This window comes from Drosophila mauritiana, chromosome 2L, assembly GCF_004382145.1.
Source record: "Drosophila mauritiana strain mau12 chromosome 2L, ASM438214v1, whole genome shotgun sequence".
NCBI lineage: Eukaryota > Metazoa > Arthropoda > Insecta > Diptera > Drosophilidae > Drosophila > Drosophila mauritiana.
Genome location: NC_046667.1, coordinates 11,732,902 through 11,751,971, shown reverse-complemented (window position 1 = coordinate 11,751,971; position 19,070 = coordinate 11,732,902). Strand labels below are relative to the sequence as shown.

The window sequence follows — 19,070 nt, the reverse complement described above, 5'->3', positions numbered from 1 at the left end:
ACAGAATGGCCCAGACAGGAAGGTAGCTGCACCCAACGAATAGTGCGTCTACAGCCCATTTCTCCAATGAAATCATGGTCAACTGGCTGCTTACCAAGAATTTTCACCCAAGAATACCCTACCTTTGGTGCTACATATAAATAATGCATGTTAGGATCTATTATCTTAATATAGATATATTTATGTTGCAACTGAAACAAGTTAGTATTACCAAAGGGGCTTATCTTCTTTATAGAACTTTATCCTATTGATAAATTATACTCATATCTTAGTATTTAGTTAGTTGGAACTTTATCCTATTGATAAATTATACTTATATCTTAGTATTTAGTTGATAGATACAAGATACAACCTTGATTAAAGTTTGTCAAAACAATAGGACCACAATAAAGCGTGCGGCAATAAACTATTCTTAGTTTGCGCACACTTTTTTTAAAAATACAATTTCAAGAACATTTACATTTTTTTATACACATCGCGTCTGGATATAAAACTATATGCCTATATATACTTTAAATCCCATAAGTATGTCAGAGCACCAACACATTTCTTTGTTCACCACCCATCCATCCATCCAACCAACCAACCGACCGAGCCATCTATACTATACACGTATCAAATGGGACATTGATGTCCGCCGAGTGGCGATAGCAACAAGTTCCCATCTTCAAGACGCACTGCAGCCGCCAAGATGCCCGACCGTCTGCGGTGTAGGGTATTCGGCGGAGAGCGACAACTTGTTGCGGCTCCATCATCAGAATTAGTTTAGTTGTAGTTTCGGCTGTGTTAGTTAGTAGTTAGTTAGTTCAGTCAGCGGCGTTTACCGGTTAGAGGCGGGTTGCGACTTTATGCAATGCAATTAACTGGAAAGCAGGGGGCGCGATTGGGCGGTGGGCGGTGGGAGATGGGCGGTGGGAGGCTGGGGGTCGCGAGAATGGGGAATCGCTATCGTTTATAGACGGGTGAACCACCTCATACCGTCCCTGACACTTCTATTGTACGTTCTGTATTCATTACGGCCTCCTCAGTTTCGATTTCAGATCAAATCGTTGCTATACATGTGGATACATCTGTATCTGCATACTCAAAAATTGAATGCTCAGTTAACCAGTTACAGATGCGGTTCAATGCAGCTCAGCTGGGTTATTAATATACATTCTGTACACTTTGCTTGTATTTATATCTGATATATACATTTCAAGGGGATACTTAAAAGTACGGAATGTTATGCGATCTGTTTCGGTTTTCCCCGGGGAAGTACTCAATAGGTGTCTCAATGAATCGTACTTATGGCGGGATTATTGTATGTCCATTAAGATTTGGCACATGCATTATCTCAATCACTATCGCCAGAAATCTAATCCATTGCCGAGTAGTGCTCTCCATTTGAAGCCCAAAGTGTATGTACATATATATGTATATGTACACCATGTTTATCAGTTAAACTTTTCCGGCCTTATCGATGGCACACTTTGTCCAGACTCGAGATCATCCAGGTGACAACTACGCGCAGATAACCGGCGTTGGCAGAGAATTCCAATCCGCTGACAGCGACTTGGACTGGAAATATTCCGTCTTGGGCCCAAATGAAAAGTGACAAACTTCAATTGATGTGCACCCCATCAATTAGCCGCACGCACATCGCATCCGATCCACTTGAAACGATCCTACATCCAACATCCATGATATCCGATATGATCGCAGCTCCACCACCACTGAGCTGTGATGATCTTCAAGCTCGGTCGTCTCGTGTTGAGTTCATTAAGTCAGCGAACCATGCTGCTGTTCTGCAATTGAAATTGAAATGTTTGTCCACATAAATTATCGAAATATTCTGAATATATCCGACGATATGGAAATGATAATACATACGTTTTCGCTCGACGGACAGACACTAGAATCTAGCCAAAACTGGCTCCAAACGTCCGTGACCGAAAACGTAACCAGCTTGAACTGGTAATCTGGACAGATGGACAAATGGACAGTTGGACGGTTGGGCAGTTGGACGATTGGACGGACAGACTTCGCGGCAGACGAACAATAATAGCACTCAATATTTAACTCGCATACCAAATATTTTGCGTTATTTGTATACTATGATGCCCCGCAAATGAATTGAAGCGGCCTGAAAGTCGTTCAATGGAATGTGACGAACTTCAAAGATCAATCCACAAAGAATACACTCTACAAATAATATGATACCCAGCTCTCTTAAATGTGAATCTAAAGAAAGTATGTTCCATTAAACTATACTTTCTTATAAAGTAAGCACATAAAAGCAGCGCCATTCATCTTTAACAAATACGGTTTTATTAAACAATTTTTTTTACAGATAAGCTTCGAAAACAAACTTATTTTTCAATGTTTCAAGGAAATTTTCAACTTTGCCTTGTTAAAGTCCAGAATTTTCTAGCATTTGTAGAATTTCCAGCATATCAGATAGTTCGATCAGTCTCTTCCAATTAAAGCTTGCAAATCAAGTGAAACTTTCATCTATGAATTCCCCCAGATTTCAGAGGGTAGAAGGACATACATAAAAGTCAGGAACGTTGCGTGCTGAGGAGAGTATCAATCATCTAGATCAATCATCTATATTCAGAAAATAAACTAATAGTTGTGCAAATATATTTAGAAGTCTTTATGAAATGCCACTTGAGTTCCCGGCAATTGAAACTGTTTGAAAGAATAATATTTCTCCAGCGAATTTCTTCAGCAAAACAGATAGCAGCATTATCATATGCTATCTTTATTGAAGGGATCAGCGGTAATGATGATATAATCTAAAAATATATCAAATTATATCTGTCGCGATAAGAAGATACTGTATCTGCAGCTAATCACGCTGGCTAAATTCTATCTAAAATTCCATAGCAGAGTAGTCAGCTTGGGATATAGAATTAAGTGCTATCTACAACCAAAAAGGATATATTTATACTTAGTATATCTATATTAGCAAGTCATTAAATGAGAGCTTAAAAATCATAAACTTTTAGCCACATGCCTCTAACGAGTTTGTAACAACCATAAATCATTCGAACGAAATCTGAACAGGTGATCGACATCGGTTAAGGCGCGAATAGTTCGCGTAAAATGCAGTAAGTAAGCACTTAAGTAATTAAAATAGTTAACAAATAGTCGAGGCAAGTAAATGGTCGCACAATTGACATTTTGAGGGTCATCGGCGATGCTGAGAAAATACTCGAGCTCACTGAAATACTACTATACTATAAAACGCAGACCGCAAATCGTCACGAGACTCTTGGCCAAATTGGAGTGGATCGAATTAAGTGGATATCAAGTGGGGTTAACTGCTTGAAGGCTAAAGCCCATTGGGTCACGGGGTTATAACTATGGCTATGAGCACCAATGAGTTCTGGTTAACTTTCATGTTCTGTTCTATTGCCATATTTCGAGGCGATCGTAATAACCCTATAAACTGCGGAAAGTTGGCTATCTTAGATGTGCCTTTTACAAGGGTACTAACCATAATATCGGCACCAATCTTTATAGCCGGCAGAGGCTTTATAGTGCGACTTTTGTACCAAGACTCCAAGGAAAAGATAAGATTGGTCGTGGGAGGACAGACGGGAATCTCCGCTTCAGCCATGGACACATACATAGCTGTCAAATCCGAGCATGTGATATAGTCTAGTGGGAGAAATATTCCCAACTAGCGAGTCCCATTGATACCGATTTCGAGTGGAGCACGAGCAGCTGAAGGAATCGTATGTGGGGGTGCGTCATCCTCAAAGGGGTTTAATAACTTAATTGGCCATATCTCACTTTGATCGGCAGTCGTGTGCGCCGCTTTATAAGCCAAGGGAAAGTGCCAAAAACCAATTGCACTCGTATATGGGTTATTTTCGTACTGGTAAAAATTCCGTCCCGCTATATGACTTTATATTCAGTTAAGATACATATGTATCTAAATACTTCCCCTTGTAATGAGTAACATTCGAATTTGTTTGCACAACTCATTTAAAGTGTGAAAAGTGGTAGGAACTTTTAGCAGGCAAACACATGCAAATCGTTTAATTGTGGCACTTTGCAAATATACCGATCGATACCGGTGAGTTTCCTAACCACATCTGGACAGCTGAAGTTGGAGCCGGAGACAAGCCTTTAACACGTGATACTGATATACATATATGCAATACTTAAGGCCTCTTATTTGTGCGAAACGGAAGTAATGAATCCGTGCATCGCATTGCGAATTTTTGTTTTTTTTTTCGGGGGCAACAAAACCAGTTGGATGCCATAATTGCACTTCTTTTGGGCCATACAACATGATATTGCCGCCGAATTTCGCATGCGAGTCAACAGAGTAATCTAAGATACATTCATACGTATGTGAAACCCAAACATTTTGACCTTAAACTTGGCTGTGCTACCTTGGAGTTTCTTTCAAGTGCCGTTCGCAAACCGGAAAGGCAATGGGGAAAAGAAATGGGGAAAGACGCTCTGCAGAAGGCGGCAAATTACAAAACCGAGCACAACTCATTGATAAGATTAGGATTTCGGATGAGAATGCGGAATATTTGGGCAGAGGAGCGTGGGAATTTCCATGAGGTCAGCAAACACGAAAGATTAACCAATTTAAATTAGCATTAAACAAATTATCCTAGTTGTTCGCTTCGCTACAGCTCATTTTTACTTTAATCTGAAATTAAATGAGTTAACAAATAAACATTTCTCCTCCATACGCCATGAAAATACTCAGACGCTGAAAGTTTGTTTAGCAGACTCGTTCTAATCCAAATACAAGCCCATATTGACTTAATCAATATATTTGAGCATATTCGGCTCTTCGAGTTCCAAAAGTTAACTGCTGATAATGGCACGTCCTTTGATTACTTTAGCGTTTATTATCGGTCAAGTGTTTCCCACATGCGTCGCATGCCAAAGCTTACATGAAAGTTGTTGACTTCGGTTGAAAATGAGCATGTTTGATCAGCGGGGCAAATACAAACTCACGTTTTTGTGGACTTTAGCATATTGCTCGAATGCTTCCTCAACAATATTTGAATATTATTCTAATAGTAACAAATAAATAGTCCAAGATATGAGCACTGTCATCAAATCAAATTAAGGTTTTCTTTAGTTTCATACATTTATTTGCGCAATTCAAAAAATCTCGCTTTATAATAATAATTAATCATTTTAATGGTTTCTTGTATTATTTTCCTAATTTTCATAAAAACAATAAATAAGAACTATACAAACAAACGATTTTTTGGTTTTTTTTTTTCAATTTGATACATTTTTAATAATTTTGGTTTAACCCTTTTAAAATTTAAATTTTGGCGCTCAATGTTCTAAAACTGAACTGACCTAAAATACCATTCAGTCTTTATTTGCAATGTTTTTCACAACACTCAGACTGGTCACACTGATTAACAGCTGATTCCTCAAGTTCGCAGCATTCTTTGATAAGATAAGAGAAAATCCTCGAAACACCCAACAAATCGACGTGCTTAAGCCCAAAAAGTCCATGGCTGAATAAGATCGAACCTCGCCCAGTCGAAAAATGTGATCGAACCGCGGTGGCAGGCAGCAGCGGATTGAAATCGCAGGATTGCCAATTTGGAGCACCCCCCATATGAAAAATGGGCCACTGTGAACAGATTTGGCCAGAAATCGGAGTGGATCCGCAACATGTTTGCGAGGCGGGCGGCGATGGTAGATTCCAAGTTATCTGCGACAAGGCGTGGCTGCAATCGTTGGAGCGAAACAGGCGGCTGACTCACTTTCCCAGTTGGCCACTGCTGGATCGCAGGTCCTATCCCACTGGGCAGTTGGAGCATCCGTGGACGAGGATTTTGGTGCAGACCTATAGGAAGCAGCCGCAGTCAAAGGTGTACCCGTTGCCTAGGATCTCTGGGGATGCGCCTTCATCCGAATTGCCACTTTCCTACTCGCAGGCAGTATCCTTTGTGGCTCACAGCAACTTCAAGCAGCTTTGGGAGGAGGCTTACAGGAAATACAATGGCGCCCATGTCAAAATGTGCAGATCAACCCCGTCAGCGCCCTCGACGAAGCCACCAAGTGGCCAAGGCCAGCTACAACCGCATGATGTGGTGCTCAAAGAGCTCATCCAGCGGGTTTATCAATGCCCCGTGCTGCACTGTCAGCTAGATCGTGACGGTGTTAGTGATGCGTCGAGTGCTACCTCTTTTTCCGCAGGCAGCTGTCATGCCAACGTCTTGCCCGCCCTGGTGGCCATAGAGTCCTCCACGCACATCAGCGTCTTCTTTTATCCTCCAGCTCTGGAATGCAGCCTGTACGATTGCATCACCTTCAGTCCGGCTTTGCTGGGAAAGAATTACAACAAGACACTGTTTGTGATCTACCAGATCCTGCAGCTGGCGAAGCATCTCCAAGGACAGGGACTTTTTCTGGGTGATCTGCGCTTGCAGGATATTGTGCTGCGCGAGAATCTCTGGCTGCAAGTGCTTCCTCGGCTGCAGTGTAATCTGCTGGACGATGATCCGGCTGGGGAGGACATGTCGCCCCTTACGCCGCTGGCCAGCGAGGATTTGGGAGAGGCTAGGGAGGCGCAGCAGCCACTACCCTCCAGCAGCACCATGTTCGACCTGCGATTCGCCTACGATCCCGCCCACTTCAACTTGCGCGAATATGCCGAGATGTGGTGCAATGGTCAGTTGTCCAACTTCGACTACCTTACTATCCTGAACAATGCGTGTGGCAGGAGTCTGACCAATGCCGCCTACCACCACATCATGCCCTGGGTCACTGACTTTAGTGGACGCGGAGGAGGCGCATGGCGGGATTTAACGAAGAGCAAGTATCGCCTGAACAAGGGCGATGTCCATCTGGATCTCATGTACGCCCATGCAAGCCAGCATGGCAGTGCAGACGGTAGTTATCAAGCAATCGGTGATCAGGCACCGCACCACGTCTCCGACTTTCTTTCCGAGATCACCTACTTTGTATATATGGCGAGGAGAACGCCGCAGGCCATTCTCTGCGCCCATGTGCGTCCCATCTGGGTGCCCGCCGAGTACCCTGTGTCCATTCAGCGACTCCAGGAATGGACGCCAGACGAGTGCATACCCGAGTTCTACTCAGATCCCATGATATTCAAGAGCATTCACGAAGACCTGCCGGATCTCGAGCTGCCTGCTTGGGCCACCTGTCCAGAGGATTTCATCTGCAAGCACCGCGAGGCCTTGGAGTCGCAGTACGTGAGCGAGCGACTGCATCACTGGATTGATCTAAACTTTGGGTAAATTAACTTTGAACGATAGTTTATTTAATCATTACTAATTTTCCTATTCCATGTTAGATACAAACTGAGTGGCAAAGCGGCCGTTAAGTCGAAGAATGTCTGCCTAACCCTTGTGGATCAGCACCGGAATCTCAGCCAGCGCGGCATCGTCCAACTTTTTGCAAGTGCACATCCTCCACGTCGATATGCGACGCCATGGTTTAGTAAAACCGCACCCAGGCTAAGCCAACTGTACGCCAGTCCTGCAAAACGTCTAGCCAAAAGTTCGGAAAACCTGCATGCTGAGAGTGCTGGATCATCCCACCTATCTCTGCGCCTTGGTGATGACGGATCAAGCGGCTCTGTTCACAGCAGCTCTGCATCCGCATCAGCTTCCAATTTCTATGCAATCACAAATTTCATTGAACTGCCGGAGAATTATAATCCAGCCCTTTTGCTGCACAATCTGGAGACTCTGGAGGCGTTCTACGCACGCACTTTCCCACAACAACGCGCGTCTGCCAATCCCGAGGAGAAGATGATCAGCAGTGACATGATGTTCGAGCAGAACTCAGCGGAACATTCGTTCACGAATCAACTGTTTGCCAGCGGGGATGAGATACCACCAAAGTCAAAGAATCTCTTAAGAGAAAAAAGGAATTGTCTACAGCATCTGTTGAATGCCAGGAAAGAGCGGGATCTCCACGTCTTGGGTTGCCTCATTATTGAACTCTTCGCCATGCAACGTTTGCGACCCCTTCTGATGGGAAATGGCTTGACTGCAACCTTTGATTCTCGACTCTCCGCGTGCCGGACGGTTGCTCAGCTGCATCGTCAGGAGCTGCCCAAGCCAGTGCGTCGAGTAGTGCGCCTGCTGCTTCAATTGGAGGAGCCTGGAGAGGAGGATCAAGGCTTGCCACAGCCGCCAAATCCTGCCCAACTGTTGGAGCCTATGTTCAGCAACTTGTTGCTTCCGTTCCCCAGCCACTACATGGCTGTCTACGCTCTCGTCAGATCTCTACATGCTTTTGAGGCTAATGCAGTGTTACTGGAGCTGCACACTCACTTCAGCTGCAAAGGAGGCAGGGAATGTGACAGATACACGGAGATGGATCGTCAGAGAGTGCTTTTCGAACGTAAGATCGCCGAGTGTAAGGTGATGTCGTGCTGTGCCCATGTAAAGAGGCTTCTTGAGCCCATGGCCTTTGCTTATGAGCAATTTACTCCGGTTGAGTTGCTGCTACCGCACATCATAGATCTTTTGAGAGATGAACGCACATCGATATTGACTGCCTGGAACCTGTTCGATCCCATTGCACAGGCATTGGGAGTGTCCCAAACCCAACAGCATCTGCTACAACCACTGCTGAAACTGTACGATGTGGAGAGCGTCAGTTCCCCGGACGACGGCGGCTCCAATGGCTCCACTAACAGTGGTGGCCATCTCCGTTTCTCGGCCAGCAGTTCGTTCAAGTCCCGGAAATCGGTGAAGCTTTATCACCACAGTTTCCTGCTTCGCCTAATTGTGCGTTTCGGACTGCGCTGTTTTCTGCATCATTTCATAGCGCCACTCATTGAAGCTGTTGGTGGCTACAAGGAACCGGAGCAGGGCAATGGCTATCACTATCACAGTGGCGGAAGCAGAAGGACGAGTAAAAATCTCAACTTTGCCTCAGAGAATGAAGTTCACCAGGCAGTAGTGGCACCAGAAATAAAACCCGACATTGAGGAGCTGTTCACCTTCGAGGATGACCACGACAGGGCGTCCACGCAGGACAGCAAGTCGATTGACTCCTTCGACATGCGTCCCAGCAACAGTGCTGCTAGTGCGGAGGAAGCTCGAGAATCGGATGGATCTCCAGATAAACTGGTGATCAACGAACTAATCTATGGAGCAAGAATATCGCCAGATAAACTATCTTTAAAGGAGAGTCAAACACCACCCGCATTGGTTCCACCTCCCATAGGACCGCGATCGCCCACCATTGAGATTCCCATGGGTCCCACTGCCGGTGGCATTCGTCGGAGTTTTCAGCTGAGCGCCATCGACTGCGATATTGGTTCGCGGAAGAGTGTGGACAGCTTTGAGCTGATCAGCCAGGCGGTGGAGCAGCTACCTCCTCCAGCGGAGGAGTCGGAAGCGGAGGCATCGGACTCCCTGCAGGCATCGGTCATCTCTCGGTTGTCGGAGGCCAAGGCCGTGCAGAACAACCGCATCAGCGAGATGAGTGCCGAGAGTTTGGTGTGGCTGTCGCATCGGCTGGGTCCAGTGCTGACCTCCCGGTTCATCACCAGGAACCTTCTCAAGCTGCTCTCCCTGTGCTACGTGGGTCAGGAGAACCTGCTACCGGAGGTGGACGATGGTGGTTCCAGTTTCAATTCCAGTCCCGATGCAGCCAACCTCAATTACTTCAGCATTGCCAACGCGAGGGTCGTGGGCGACCGGAGTGCAGCTCGAGTCCTGGAATGCCTCATGTCCATTGCAGGTTAGCTAAACAATATTTATCTTAATCATTTTTGAAAAAATTGAAAGATCATCATTTGTCTTTGTCCATTGTAGCTCTCTATGGGGAAAACTTTTTGCTGTTGCAGTACTTTCCCCACATCAGCGAACTCATCGGTCTGTGCTCCAAACGAATAACTGGCAGCCTCGAGGGAGCCATAATCAGTTCGCTGCAATTGCTTAAATACATGGTTCCATGTCTAACCGATGCCAGTATCATGGAGCACCTACAGCACATAATGCTAGACGCAATCCTTCTGCCCATTTTGGGCCTTTTGAGCTCCACCAACCTTGTGATGCCCAGTGGTTATCTGGGACGTTCGCTGTTGGCGCGCAAGTTTCTGGATGCGATCTACGCTCTGAGCGTTCGCTTGGGCTCGGATATGACACGGGAGCATCTGTGTCAGCCGCTGCTCAATCCGTTTTTCCTGATTTTCAACAAGGCCTTCGGATTGCCGAATGACTTTGCCTGCGATCTCGCTAATCTCTCGCTCGTTGGTGGTGCATCGCAGCCGGAGCGAGCGTTGGAGGAGCTAAGGGATGTTTTCGGACCGGAGCTGGCGCACACCGCTTACCTGACATTCCTGCGCTTCCTGGGCGAGGCCAACATGAAGAGGACACTGAGCAATCTGGATTTTGTGCTGACCTTGTGCCACGAGCACGAGCAACCCAATGGACAAAGCAAAATTCAACTAGCGACCAGTGTGAGTTCTGGGCAAGATGTGGACTCTGTAGATGCGAGCTGCGAACTGGCCGCCAATAGCTTTGGCACTCAGATCGTGGGTAACCGCCTGCAAGTGGCCAGAAACAATGTGGAACTCATCGACATGGTGGCGTACAAACTGGACCAGATGCCCAAAACTCGTCATCTGAAAGGCAACTGGTTGGCCTACTGGCGCAATGAGACGACGCGCAATGAGAAGGACACTCAGACACTTAATCTCAAGCAAATTCGCCTGCAGTCGTTTGTAGGACACACCAACTCAGTGAGAGCTATATATGCCCTGGATAATGAGAACAGTTTCATTTCCGCCTCCAAGGACAAGACCGTGAAGCTGTGGTCACTTCGCAGCGAAGGAGATGGTCGCAAGACGAGCGCCTGCCAGTTCACTTACACGGCGCACAAGAAGTCCATAAACTCGCTTGGCTTCCTAGAGTCCTTGCGATATGTGGTGTCCTGCGATTCGGGCATTCATCTGTGGGATCCGTTCATAGGAAGACCGCTTGGCGTACTGGATGCTCCTCGTCATAGTGCTGTCACAGTGGTCAAATGTTTGCCCTCCCATTCCCCGCTGGTAATTGCCGGCACTGCGGAGTCCACTGTCAAGATGGTGGATGCTCGGAGCTGTGAGTACGTGAACGAGTGGCGGGTGTGCAATGCTTCTCTGCCCAATGCCACTGTCAGATGCCTGGCTGTCGCACCTTCCGGCAACTGGCTGGCAGCGGGACTCTCGTCAGGATGCATCGTCCAGCTGGACACGCGCACTGGCATGGTGATCAACTCGTGGCGACCAATGGAATGCGATCTGCTGCAGCTGGCCGCTCCGAGTGACCAGTTCCTGGTGAGCTCCGCCTTGGATCATAGCCTGGCCGTTTGGCATGCCCTGGATGGTATCATGCACTACCAGCTCAAGTAAGTCCTAGACAAAGTCGTATCAATCATGGGCAGTTACTAATATTATTATTACTATTATAGACCTCCCCCGGAACCCGCCCATTTCCTACAGAGTGTTGGCCCATCTCTGGTCTATGCAACCACTGGCAACCGTGTGGGCGTCTATGCGGATGTGGCCCACTCCCATGCCTTCAGCACCATCACCAAACTTCGCTCGGAGACATTCCGTGGTGTGCTCACCTCGCTGGCTGTGTTGCCACTGAATCGAGCCTTCCTCGCGGGCAACGAGAGCGGAAATATAGCCCTGCTTTGCTAGAATTTCTTGTACCATACTATGATATTATAGTCTAGTTTATTTTATATTCAACGGCACCAAATATTATTTTATTGCAACTAACGAGGGTTGGACATCGCCAAGAAACCTAACCCGCCTAACCCAATGAATTTGTGTATTGAGGTAGCGTTTGCATTGCTATTATTATTTATTATAATTACGATCGCACAGGCAATGGTACATTATAGCTACTTTCTTCTAGCATATAGGAATTAGTTCGCATAATCAAAGCTATATTTATGTCGTGTAAAAGCATTCCAGGTCCACAATTTATATGTATTTATATGTATGTCCATACAATAGAAGACAAAATTGTATTTAAAAGTAATTAATTAAGCTGGAAAGAGGTAAAATATTTATATAGCGATACAGGAAAACAATAAAAATGTAAAAGACAAATATTATCTCTTTACAGGGAATATGGCATTCCCAAGCTTAGGTAATACTCAACGGATGTGTGTATTTTGAATTGTCAAGATGATTCAGTGCATCCTGAGTAGCATACAGTCGATAACGAACGTCCATCGCAGTCGTAACCCTGAAACCAGTTTGAATGATTTGCTCGTTCAATTTTCGCTGTGTGCCTCTTCGCTCGATTTCCTTGCCTTCGCATCGCCTTGAGCTGGGCCAATGAACCTGCTGGGAGCAGCAGCAAACGCAGCAGCACAGCAGCAACGTCCCAGCAGCAACGGACCTTGCATCCGACGGGTTGGGATCTCCAGGGTCTGGACGGGATGGAGGGGGGCGAGCGGGAGTATCTGGGAGATCGTCCGTTCGAAGGCGTTGCATTTATTTTTGGGCGATGGCGATGGTGATGGTGATGCGGAGATGGGGACGTCGTTGTCGTCGTCGTTTCTTTATGGCAACTTTTTTGCATTGGCATTCTGTTGTGCTGCTGCTGCTGTTGTCGCTGCACTTTTTCGATGTCTGGAGTCAGGGCGACTTGTGCGTGAGGCAATGATTCTGGGCGCTTGTTACAATGAGGATTTACAGAGGACAATAGTGCGTCTAACTCCAGCAGCTCCACTGCCACCCACTTTCGGCCAGTGGGAGTGGAACACTCAGGTGGCCAGGTGGCTCCGTCTTACAAAGCTGGACGAGATTGGGCTCTCTTTCCGTCGAGCGATGTAACCTTGAATTTAAGGAGTCGCATCGACGGAGTGCGTAATCTGGAGAGGGGTTAATGAGCCCGCCTCCCCACCAATGCTCCTCCTTCACTTCGATGGAGCCAACTTATAGTTGGGCAGTCGGGATTGGTTCGCCACATGTTGCCCAGCAGGTCTTTCGCACTGCAAGACCCTGCTGAAGTAATGCACTTTGAGTGGCGAAGCTTGTAAGAAATTGTTTTCAGTGTGCGAATACCTACAGTCCTTGTTGATTTCGCACCCAGATTTTTACCTTATACAGGTATCTAGATACATATGCACATATAGATACACTTAATGGCGGATTTTCTTTTTTATTATAAAAACAAAATATATATGAAAAAAAACATAGTTTCACATTTAAATCTGTTTTTTTCACCTTTAAAGATATACAATTTTTGTAATAAAAAATATTTATTAATCCATAAAAAAACCATGCAAACATTGCACACATGCATTTATCTTTATTGGTGTATACTCCGTTGTTAATGATATTTTATTTATTTATATTGTAAGGTCTCAAAAAGTTTATCACAGTCTAGGACGAATCACAATTCTGAGCACTTGTCACATATCAAACTCAATTGTCTTGTCCTCAAGGTTAAACAACAAACCTTTCAAGGCTTTTAAATTTACATTTGCAAGCCAGCTGGTCCGCCCACTGGTCCGCCCCCACTCAAGGTCGCGATGTGCGGAACCAAAAAACACTGGGAGCTGAAAGCCAGCCATCCATCCACCCTGCTTATAAGCCATACACATAACCCATAAGCCACCAGCCATAACGTCATAATCACGAGAAGAGTGAGAAACGGCGGAGGCAAAAAGTAACACAAATAAATGCCAGCGGCACGCCACGAAAATATGTGGGGAATTCGAAATTTGTGAGAATCGCGCTGCATGAAATTTCACTCAGCTGCCAGAACAGGCAAGCAGCAAAAAACAGACGAGCTCGTTATGTTAGGAATGCCATTGGCCCGTGGAACGCCCGACCAGGGCTGCCGTGCGGCCGTCAGAGAGACGACCACCTGTTGCGCCTCGATCCCGCGCGCTGGCCTGGCAACCCTGGCTCTCGACGCGATTCATGGCATGCCACCCCAAAAATTCCAACGATGCTGGAGCAGAGAGAGGAGAGAGGGCTTAAGGCGAGAAGCGTTGCCAGAGCTGACGTCGCTTCCGCGGCAGGCTCGAACATTTTTTGGAACCACAAAATGTTACCAACATACAACCGAAAATTTTAACCAGGCACCCAGAAGGGGGCAGCTGGTGGTTGGCAGGCCGAAAAGTTCATCGCTCAGGCGGTGGCGCATAAAATGACTACAAAATGTTACCATACATTCGAAAAAACGCCTGGGAGAGCAGGAAATGCAAGTGGGAAATGGGTGTGTGCGGTTTATAAATTCACCAGACAGTTTATGCCATCAATTTTATAACTCACACCCCCAACTGGGGGCGTCGAGTCAATAAATTCTCGTCGGCCGCATACGTATTTTATAGTCGCACATTGCAGATCTGACATAATAACTAAGAGGCGCGCAGAATGCGTAGAAGGTTGCTTCTCGGCTGTTAGCGCCGCCCGTTTCCAAGAGGGCCTTTTGTTTGGTCTCGACTCTGTAATTACGATTATATTGTACATGTATATAGGCGAACTCTTTTCTCGCTCTTCGGGGCGTTGCTGGAATTCTATAAAATCGAATTTTTAACGTTCAAAAGTTAACAGAGCCGCAGGATAGGATGGCCAGTGGGTGCCATCCAGAAGCCGACCTGCCGCCTGCCATCATCATCTGCTATCGATTTCCGACATGTTAATGCTGTAAGCCTGCTGCTAGTTAACAGGCGCCCACCCCATGAATTGGCATTATTAGGATTGCCAAAATCATAGAAAGACGATTAATGTCGCGCGACGGAGATGGCAGATGCTCGGTTCTCAGTTGTTGTCCAAGTGCTGCGGGAGCAAGCGAGATGGCAAACTGGTATTGTTACTGCCCTGTGGGAAATCGGACGGGAATGCATTTAAAACTTCTTTGTTGAAATGAAAAGTTTTCTCTGTATTAATATTGAATCATTAATTACTCTGATTGATAAAAACCAAAGTCGACAAATGATATTTAATTTGTTAAGTAGCATAAACACTCATTAATTTTCAAAGCGCTTTTATTACATCAATGTATTAAACCGGATACCGTTCGGTCAGAACGGTTCTAAGCAGCAAATTCGCAACTGGGTATCAAGTTGCTCGCCCAACGAGTGTGGGAGCGAGACGACCGTATAGCGCCGCCCATTCGGTGGGCAATTTAAACTCGTGTATGAATTTCAGTGCGAGAAACGCAGCGGCCATAATGGCCGGACGACCGTCTGTGCGACGATGAGCGCCTGTTCGCAAACGATTAAATTCAGTTTAATCATCCACTAAACAGCTACGATACCGTTTCGTTCGTTATTATTATTATTACATGCAACAAGTCCGGGCACACAATAAGAGGAATGTCGAAAACGAAAACGACACACCACACCACCGCGCACAGCGGAAAGAAAAAGTTGTGCCGCTGAAGAGGCAAGCGAATTGAATCGACAAATTGGATTATCCGGAGAATTGAATCGAGTGGGCCACACCAAACCATTTACCACATAGCATTTAGCATTCAGATGCTGATGAGTGCACTGGCACACATCACATCTGTGCATCTCTCTAATCCCTACGCTGGTCTCGCTCGCACCTGCGTGCGCGGCTTCTAACGGCGTTTCTATTGAGTTTCCATTGGAAATCTAATCGCTCGCTAGCCGAGCGGCATGCTGCTAAATCTGCTGGATACCTAGTAAAAATGTTTGTTGTTTCTTAAAGAGCAAGAAGAAGCCCCACTTTGCGCCACTCGCTCGCACATCGGACTGGTCTATATGCCATATGTGTATCTGTGGCTATATATCTATGTGCACACACGCATCAACTTCCCATCCCCTTGGAGTACGAGTACGAGCAACTGCAACATTGTTGCCATGCTCCTCGCTCCGGAGGTATCCGGACTCGATCTGGCCACCATTCACCACCACAACCGCACCCACACCCACTCGGTCAGCCAGCCAATCACGCTTTCAACGAGCGCGTCCAAATGTTGTAAACCGTCGCTAGCGTCTCTGTTCGCCTGGTATCGTGTGGAACATTCGCTGAATTGAAACGCCGCTTTTCGTATTCGGATTGGTTGGATGTGCGCAAGCAACAAAGAAGCACAACTTCTTCAACCTCGCCGGTGGTTGGACTGTTTGCCCGGACCGCCACCACCTATTGAAATCGCCGTTGCCGTCGCCTTTGCCTTTGAGTTTGCCGCCGCTTTCATTTTACGGTTCCCCTGTTTCAGTTTCTGTTTCCGAGTGTGCGCTCTACATGAGGCGGCGCAGTCGAGCGAAAGTGTTTCGATTAACTTTTGGTGTTTTAGGAGATAGTATGGGATGGGATGCTTCTAAAACATGCGATTGAATGCAATCTTCAATGTGATTGATTAATTTTTGAATGCCAACTTTTTTTGGTTTGTATTTTTTGGAACTCTTTCAGTTCATTGCACGACCTACAAACTAATTAGCTTAATACGTATGTTTTTCAGCAAGACTTCACTTCGTTAATCTGTCAGTTGTACCATTAGTTTTGCACGCTGAGTGCCAAAGTATCGCCGCTGACACTGGCCACACTCTCCTGGCCGCCGGAAGTTCCGGATGTGGCATGCTTCTCGCGAATGCCAAGCCATGGCAGACGGCGCTCCAGCTCCAGGCGATACTTGGGATGACTGGTGGCATAGACCCAGGGATCCAGACAGGACACCGACTTGCAGGCCAGGCACGGAAGCATCGAGACGAAGGGCGTGATTAGCTGCTGCTCCCCGAAGCATCCGATGAGTGCCACCACGGAGTAGGGTGTCCAGGCCAGGATGAAGAGCATGTATATTATGAGGGCCGCCTTGGCGATCCGGAGCTCCACACTCATGTTATCCGCATTGGCATTGGCCGACAGTGACTTTACGTTCATTTTCTTGGCCTGCTCCGCCAGCATCTTCTCGTGCACGCGGACGTGGGTGAAGAGCTTGTAGTAGGACACCAGGATCATGGTCATCGGTATCACGTAGGACCACACGAAGATCGTGCGCACGAACAGTCGGTTTTCGTCCGTGTTGGTCAGGTAATCGAAGGAGCAGGTGGTCAAGAAGCCCTCTGGAAGGTATGTTTAGTAATTGAAAAATCTTCATGAGTTTCCATTCTTACCCGGCTGGTATCGTCCCCAGATCTGGAACAATGGCAGCACGGAGAACGGAGTGGCCCACAACCAGGTGAAGAGTATCAGCAGTACAATCTGTCCGTAGCTCAAGCGTCCGTCTATTGGATTGGATATTGTCTTGTAGCGATCGAAAGCTATAAAGGCATTCGTTATGGAGGCTCCCATCCCGGAGATGCCTCCGTTCAAAGCGTATATATCGCAGCCCAGATCTCCGCCCACTATATAGCCAACTGTGGCGTTGATGAGATAATGCGGCATATTGGTGCACATGAACAGATCGAAAATGGCCAGGTTGAGTATCAATAGGTTAGAAGGAGTACGCAGGGATTTCGAGCTGAAAGAAAATGGATTTTGACTGGATTAATGTGGGAATTAATAGGTTTTCCACTCACGTGGAGAATATCCAGATGACCAGTCCATTTCCGAAGATACTCGACAGCATGAGGACGACAAAGGCAATGTAGAAACCGGCGTGATAGTATATGGGTGCCTCTCGGAATCCCCGCCAGTGGGCGTGCACCATGTGCTGGTACTCCGCCGGATATCCGTGTCCCATGGGAAAGACGCTGCCATCTCCGGAGCTATCGTTCACATAGGCCTGTGGCCCACTCGGGCCGTTGAGGTGCATACTGCTTGATCCGCTCCAAAATCTAGTTTCCCTCGTAGGCCGACATTCTGGCCTCTGACTTGAGTCACCTATGGCCTGGAGCAAGTGCCGTCAAAACGCTTTTATAGCCCGCCAAAGAATCTAATTAAGACGGATTAAGAGGTGACCATTTGACCTTGGGGTGCGTGTGCATTCCAGGAAGGATAATCCCAACGTCTTAGCCGCGGCTTAAGACATTTCTGAGGCGGTCAGGTTACGAAAGTCAGCGTGAAGTAAAGTTTAGACTCAAACATTACTTAGAATCTACCTAGGAAATAATCATACGCTTTTATTTATAAATAATTTACAGATTTTTACATATATTACATGTTTACATTTTATGCACATAAATTGTTTACAAAGTTAATTGTTAACTAGGTTCGTAAAGTACCTATTATTGACATAGACATTATGTATAAGGAATATAAACATTGCTTGTAGCTCTAACGACACTAGAGATCAAGATATTTAATTTAATAGTTTAGCTTGTTGTTTTAATTACCATAACTAATATTTGTTTATGGATTTATAATCTTATTTTATATATTTTTAAAACTAATTGGTATAAATATGCCTCTCAATGCCAATGAAGCCTGCTCGAATGCATATATATCTCCCAGTCAGACTCACTCATTCAACTCAACATTCACATGCGACTGCACGATTTGAATTGCCCGCTTTGGCGGTACGACCGCCGTAGGCGGAATCAAGTCAAATTCAAAATGTAACGTCTCTTTCTGGCGCTTGCAGCGACAAATGCGAGTGCGAGCGAACACTTGCACGACATTTTCCGACATCGCGGACCAGGGGCCCAGAATTGACCAGCCAGCCGCATTGGGCATTCGCCTCGAGCAGCGACATTCGCATTAATCTCAATTTCCGCGGGTTTTGGCCCGACTTCGACCTGTTTCTTTCAGACGCAAAAATGCGCACCGGCGCCCAGCATGCAGAGACGGGCGTCGGACAGGGACGACACTACGGTGCTGCATTGCAGTTACCGAGCATAGGGCTGTCTCGCTCTGGCGGAAGGAAAGAGAGTGAGCTAGTGCATGCATTCTGCGCGCCTGGTTGGTTCGGCGCTGTCATTTCACAATGACCCACCTTCACGACTGACAGCGACGGCAAAAAACGCGTCGCGACACGTCGCTTCGCCTCGCGCGATTTGTGCCCGTTTGCTGTTCTTGCGGCTTGGGGCTGCGGCCACCGCCTCTGAATCGATGTTTGTTTGAACAGCACCAGCACCACCGGCACGGCAACGTCGGCCGTGTTTTATTATATCAACAACAAAAAACAAAAACAGCAACATTTTCATTAGGCGGCCAGAAAATATCGTACACATGA

General features: G+C 46.5%; 2 protein-coding genes across 2 annotated transcripts; one reads left to right on the top strand and one right to left on the bottom strand.

Annotated features, from left to right (window-relative positions):
- The first annotated feature begins 5,404 nt into the window (after positions 1 to 5,404).
- On the top strand, positions 5,405 to 12,058 carry LOC117138698 (WD repeat-containing protein 81). Its single transcript, XM_033300961.1, has 4 exons — positions 5,405 to 7,246; positions 7,307 to 9,714; positions 9,789 to 11,364; positions 11,428 to 12,058. The coding sequence occupies exons 1-4, from the start codon at positions 5,607 to 5,609 to the stop codon at positions 11,660 to 11,662; spliced, it is 5,859 nt and encodes a 1,952-aa protein (XP_033156852.1). The 5' UTR covers positions 5,405 to 5,606; the 3' UTR covers positions 11,663 to 12,058.
- Positions 12,059 to 16,316: 4,258 nt separating this feature from the next.
- LOC117146520 (opsin Rh5) lies at positions 16,317 to 17,724 on the bottom strand. Its single transcript, XM_033312789.1, has 3 exons — positions 17,476 to 17,724; positions 17,071 to 17,417; positions 16,317 to 17,019 (listed from the first exon to the last, which is right to left on the bottom strand). The coding sequence occupies exons 1-3, from the start codon at positions 17,709 to 17,711 to the stop codon at positions 16,454 to 16,456; spliced, it is 1,149 nt and encodes a 382-aa protein (XP_033168680.1). The 5' UTR covers positions 17,712 to 17,724; the 3' UTR covers positions 16,317 to 16,453.
- Positions 17,725 to 19,070: the final 1,346 nt, after the last annotated feature.

Coding starts and splice junctions, on each gene's coding strand:
- LOC117138698 (XM_033300961.1), top strand. CDS start 5,607: ATGGGCCACTGTGAACAGATTTGGCCAGAAATCGGAGTGGATCCGCAA. Junction 7,247..7,306: donor TGGATTGATCTAAACTTTGG/GTAAATTAACTT, acceptor ATTCCATGTTAG/ATACAAACTGAGTGGCAAAG. Junction 9,715..9,788: donor ATGCCTCATGTCCATTGCAG/GTTAGCTAAACA, acceptor TGTCCATTGTAG/CTCTCTATGGGGAAAACTTT.
- LOC117146520 (XM_033312789.1), bottom strand. CDS start 17,711: ATGCACCTCAACGGCCCGAGTGGGCCACAGGCCTATGTGAACGATAGC. Junction 17,418..17,475: donor GTCATCTGGATATTCTCCAC/GTGAGTGGAAAA, acceptor ATTTTCTTTCAG/CTCGAAATCCCTGCGTACTC. Junction 17,020..17,070: donor CTGGGGACGATACCAGCCGG/GTAAGAATGGAA, acceptor CATACCTTCCAG/AGGGCTTCTTGACCACCTGC.